Source organism: Budorcas taxicolor, chromosome 2 (genome assembly GCF_023091745.1).
Source record: "Budorcas taxicolor isolate Tak-1 chromosome 2, Takin1.1, whole genome shotgun sequence".
Lineage (NCBI taxonomy): Eukaryota > Metazoa > Chordata > Mammalia > Artiodactyla > Bovidae > Budorcas > Budorcas taxicolor.
The window spans coordinates 42,522,943-42,528,311 of record NC_068911.1 but is presented as its reverse complement, the minus strand read 5'-3'; the positions used below and the strand labels follow the sequence as shown (position 1 = coordinate 42,528,311).

Sequence of the window (5,369 nt, the reverse complement as noted above, 5' to 3'; positions counted from 1 at the left end):
CCAGCTCAGCCTCAGGTGGCGGGCAGGCTAGTGACCCTCTCAGGACATGCCAAGCTCCTCCCAGTAGCCAGCAGAGGCCTCCCAGGACCCACCAGTCCCCCTCAACCCACAGCCACTGCCGGTACCTGGCCCAGCCCCCACCTACTCGGGTCACATACCCTATGCCAGTGCAGGGTCCCTTGGGGGCCCAGGAATGACCCAGGTGCCCCCTCGGCTATGGCCTTAGTTGGAGCAGGAAGGAGCAAGCCAAGACAGAAGTACCAGAGTTGAGGTTAGTGAATGGGGAATGTGCTGGGTACCCAGAACACACAGGGGACCCAGGCAGAGACTGTGGCCGGGGAGCGGGGAGACCCTGCACATGGGAGGGAACGTGGCCCACCCAGAGCACCCCCAGTCCACCAAGCCAGGGGCTGTGGTTTGGATAACTGGGCTGGACATTGCCAGCCCACAGAACCGGGCCAGAGGAGAGCTGGGCACCATCAGCATTTGGTAAAACTCTTAAAAAATTAAAACCAATCACAAAACAGGGGTAGGACACATGGGGTCTCAAGGTCCATGGAGGAGACAGGGACTGGTGACCTCCAGGGCACTCCCGCTAGGGCCCTAACCCCAAGGCAGCCCCCAGTCCTGGATGACCTCGCTGGGAGCCAAGGGTCTCCAGGGCCCTCCTGCAGCTGTGCCCAGCAGCCAGTTGCAGGCTCTCTCTGGTCTCCTGTCCGATAAACATATCCCAGGTGGTGTCACGTCCACAGCAACCCCCCAGGGAGCCTGGTACTCCTGGTGGTCCAGTCAGCCACAGGACTCGGTCAGGGCACCCACTTGTCCTCCCAGAGAAATCTGGATGGGCCTCAGTGCTTAGGACTCCCGGGTAGTGGTCAGCAAAGAGGGTCATGGGCCCCAAACCTCAGATCAGGAGAAGCCTCAGGTGCCTGGTCCAGCCTCCCACTCGGGGCACAGCGCCCCCGCCACGTTCAGGCTGCGGGTCAGTGGAGGAGAGGCGCCAACGTCACAGGCCGCCTTTTGAGCATGACAGGGAGGGGCTGCCAGAAGCTGCAGCCTCGAGGCTTGCCCCGCAGGACATCCTTTGCCCCCGCACCTCCCAGGGCTGGTGGGGGTACTCAATGCGCCAAAGGCCGAGCTGGCACAGACCCTCTGCAGCTACATCCGGAGTCCAGCCATGGCACCTGGCCTCCGCTCTGGAGGACAGTCCACCTGGGCAGGGCTGTGCAACAGGCGGAGAGACAGCACTGCTCTGCTCCCCCGACGCGGGGTCCTCCACGAGAGACAGGACTGAAGCCTTGCACACCGGGGACCACCACCCACCTGAGCTGCATCCCGAGACCACCTCGGCAGGGAGTCAGCTTGATCCTCTAAGCAAAGCAGCACACACACGGCCTGGCTCAGACTTTACTCAAGCTGGCCCCGGAGGGTGGGGACCCTCCTCAACAGGGCCCCTGCTGCAGAAGGAGGGAGCAGGGAACCACACAGGCAGTAAGATGGCCCCAGGCCTCTGGGGATCCTGGGACGAGACACATCCTGGGGCTCCCACAGAGCGTACCCTACCCAGGAGCTGCGTGGCCAGCACGTAGCCATGGGTTCACCCACTGCCCATAGGCGGCTGTCAACAGGGCCCCAGGCTCTGTCCACGGTGCTGAGCCTGGCTGTCAGGCCCAGGTCCCGAGGGAAGCTACGTCCTGTTGGCTCTTTTCTGTACCACAGCCGGCTCGGACAGCGCCTGCTGCTGAAGCTGCTCAACCAGCTCCTCCACGTAGACCTTGAACAGAGGCACGGGGTCCTGGAGGGGCAAGATGGGTCACCATAAGCCACTCTGGGGAGGCCGGGAGTCCAGCTGCTGCTGACCAAACACCAGAGGCATCGAGCATGAGAGGACTGGGCCCAGCCACAGGGTCAAGCAGGCCCACTCGCCACACACTCACCCCTAACCCAGGACAGTGCCCTGTCAGTGGGAGAGGGCCACAGGATCAGGCACCTGCCCCTGGCTTCCCTGGCTGGGCTGCAGAGAATAAAGCCAGACGGAGAGGGCAGCAGCTACCATGTGCTACAGACTCCTCTAAGGGACAGACAGAAAGGCCTCCGAGTGGTACTGGGCAGACCCTGGGGAATGCCAGGCAGTCAAAGCAACCAGTGGCACCAAGCATTCAGCTCTCACTGGTCTTTCCACACACTCACCTTCTCTTCCAGGAGCCTCTGCTTTTCCACGGCCTCGTCCAGCGTCAGACCAACCCACTCAGCCTCTGCCTCTGGGATGACAAACGCCTGGGCAGAGACAGGCTCTCAGTGAGGTTCAGGCAGCCAGCTGGAGGACCCACGAGGAGTTAGTAAGTAAAGGCTGGAGCCCTGACCTTGTACTTGTCATAGATGGCCGCCCTCCGTTCGGGGTCGTCCGGGTGCAGCTGGGGGTCCTGACGGGCGAGCCGCAACAGCATCCCTCGCTTCAGGTCCATCCCAAACTTGGAGCACAGGTCCTCCTTCGGGGTCTGGCAGGAGGCACCGCATGGGGCCAGGTGCTGAGGGCAGGGCCCCGCCCACCCCAACAGCTGACCCCTCCAGCTTTCTCCCCAGCAGGTGGCAGCCCCCAGGCCAGCCCAGTAGAGTACTTTGGACCAGGTAGGCATCCCTCACACCCAGGCCAGAAGAGCAGAAGGTCTAAGAGCAGAGAAGGAGGCAGCTGTGCTTCCCACGTCCACAGTAATTGACTCCCACCGGGGTGTCCAGTAAGGGACATGGTCCCTTTTACATCTCACCAGGGACCCCAGCCTGGTGCTGATTTGCTTGCCTTGAGGATGTAGAAGTCAAACCCGTAGGCCTCGTCAATGAGGTCCAGGGTGCGCATAGTCACCGTCACAGTGAACCTGGTGTCCAGGATCTCACTGTAGAGCTCACGCTGGAACAGCTGTGGCTTCCACACCTTCTTCACCCTCTTGGAGAACTGCAGATGTGGGAGGCTTGGTGAGCCCTGCTGCTTCTCACCATACTCTGGAGTGCAGGGACCACCCCCACCCAGACTCTGCCCAGGGTGCTACTCTTCCTTCCAGATACAGCACACACAATTGTATCCTGTGGTTCACAGGTCATTCCAAACCAGAACCAAGGGGCCAAGGGCAAAGAGACGCCAGCCTGGGAGGCCTTAAAGACACAAAGCCCCCAACCCCAAGCTCTCCGCAGAGGCAGCACCCGCTTAGGAGCAGACTCAGGAGACCTGATCAGAGGTGAACCTTTGGCGGCAAGCTGACAGGTGACCTGAAACTTCGCCCCCAGCCCTTCTCAACACTTAGGGCTCCTCCCATCAGTACACTCGACTTGGCTGCCAGAACTGAGACAACTCCTGAGCACACCTCAGAGGGAGTTGTCTCCACCACACTGTCAGGCCCTCTCCCCGAGCGGTGGGCGCCCTTTCACTGTCAACGTTCCCCAAAAGCCCACGCGGAGCAGGGCAGCGAAACCGCGGAAGCACGGCTCCAGCGCGCCCTGCTCACCCACCTTGTCGTTGTTGACATATCTGTGACCCTTCAGCCAGCCCTCGCCGCCCCAGAGCCCCAGCTGGGACTCCGGGGGGTAGTGAACGGGAATAGCCACGTCCTCCACGCGCTCCCGCTGCCCGTTCTTGGGGTTGATCTTGAATTTGGCCCCGTGCGGCCTGAAGTGCACGGGTGTGGGCGTCCGCGCTTCCTCCAGGGAGCGCAGGTAGTGCGCGGGCAGGCGGGAACAGATGCCCTCGCGCAGCCGCAGCCGCTTCCACAGGCCGACCGGGACCTTGTGCAGGGGCATTGCGGCGAGCCTGGCGGGAGGTCGGGACCGCCGTCACTCGCGCCCGGCAGGACGCAGGCCTCGACCATACCCCCGCCCCCGCGACATTCCCGCCACCGGCCCAACCCCTCGCGTGGCTCCAACAGCAGACGCGCGATCCAGGCTCGACCCTGCAAGACCCCGAACCCAGACCGGCCGCACCACCTACTTTACAGAACCCCGGCCTCGCCGGAACCGGAAGTCGCGCCGCGGCATCGGGCCCTCCACCAGCCGCTGACTGGCTGCAAAGGCTGTCGGTCTACCCCCTCCTCGTCCCGCCCCCTCTCCCGCCTTTAGGGACGGTAGAAAACTCCCTGCGGAGAAGGTGGCGGCTCTAGGCACCGTCGGCAAGTACGGCCCGTTTCCCAGGAGGTGGGACTTGTCAATCTCGGTCCCACCTTCGCGCAGAAACCAATGTTAAAAACTCCTGCCTTGAAACATCATTGTAGAATATTAAATTCACCAATCACAGTAAAATCAGAGCTACAGAAAAATACGTTTTAAATGTCTTGAAAAATCTTCCCCTCAAAATATTGCATATAAATATTTCCCCTTTACAAGCCAGCTCCGGTGGCCAAGTCCTGGGTTCCTGGAGGAGTGGGAAGCCTCCGGGGAGGCCACAGCCTGAACAGGACTCAGAAGGGAAGACGCCAGGAGATGGGAGGGCCGCGTGCCCCCCACCTTGAGCTTAGCTGCTCAGCTTTCCATGGCCCCATTTGGGCCCCTCACACAGACAGCAGCCCTTACTGGGCGTCCCCACAACCGGAGAAAGGCTGGGCCAGGTTTCCAGGAGTCCCCTCCTTAACTGTGCAGTTGGATGGAAGGTGGCAACCATCCCTGCTCTCCCGGGAATACAAGGAGATGCTCCCTAGACAAGAGCCCAGAGCCCAGGGGCCAGTGGGACACAAGCTAGGGCAAGGTGTGCCCTGTGGGCCCAGCGTCCTGAGAGCTGCTTGGCAGTTTCCTACCCAGGAAGCTCATCTCAAAACTGAGAGCCACGGGAAGTGAAGGGGGAGGAGTGGACAGCCAGAAGCCAGCCTCCCCCATGCCACTCATGGCAGCTGGCCGAATTATGGACGCCCAGTGCCATCAGCTCCATGGTTAAGTGTGGTCACTCCTTCTCAAGGCAAGTGTGTCAGCTGGGGGTAGATCCGTGCCCAAGGCAGGGTGGCATTCAAGGCACAAGGGGTCAAGAAGCCAGAGGCCCATGGGAGGCAGGTTCAGGGCCCCTCTGCCCACCTGGGTGTCTCACACCAAAGCCTCACAGGGGAACCGGGCAGTGGGGGACTCCCACTCCACATCTCCCTCCAGCCATCCCAGGCCAGGATAACCCAGAGCCTGCTCCCACATGGTACCTGTGCTTTCCAGGCAGCCTGGCCCAGGCCCCAAGGGCCCCTGCAGACACCAGCTGGGAGCTGCAGAGGGACCAAGTCAGCTGACAGCCCGAGGGCACAAGGACCTGGGGGTGTGGCCCTCCCTCCGGAGGGGGAAGCCAAAGAGTGCGCAGGGCAGTTTTATTCAGTTGGAAATGGATCTGCATAGGGTCCCACTCCCTCGCCCTG

General features: G+C 61.9%; 1 protein-coding gene across 1 annotated transcript; it reads right to left on the bottom strand.

The window, feature by feature from the left end:
* Positions 1–1,399: 1,399 nt before the first annotated feature.
* On the bottom strand, positions 1,400–4,024 carry MRPL28 (mitochondrial ribosomal protein L28). Its single transcript, XM_052664347.1, has 6 exons — positions 3,977–4,024; positions 3,502–3,799; positions 2,798–2,950; positions 2,364–2,498; positions 2,191–2,277; positions 1,400–1,795 (listed from the first exon to the last, which is right to left on the bottom strand). Exons 1-6 carry the CDS (start codon positions 4,021–4,023, stop codon positions 1,688–1,690), a joined length of 828 nt encoding a protein of 275 aa, XP_052520307.1. The 5' UTR covers position 4,024; the 3' UTR covers positions 1,400–1,687.
* Positions 4,025–5,369: the final 1,345 nt, after the last annotated feature.

Bases quoted from the DNA above. Each gene is read 5' to 3' on its own strand.
- MRPL28 (XM_052664347.1), bottom strand. From the start codon at position 4,023: ATGCCGCGGCGCGACTTCCGGTTCCGGCGAGGCCGGGGTTCTGTAAA. The intron at 2,951-3,501 runs GTGGGTGAGCAG...CCACATCTGCAG, and splicing joins GATATGTCAACAACGACAAG to TTCTCCAAGAGGGTGAAGAA. The intron at 2,278-2,363 runs GTCAGGGCTCCA...GTCTCTGCCCAG, and splicing joins CCATCTATGACAAGTACAAG to GCGTTTGTCATCCCAGAGGC.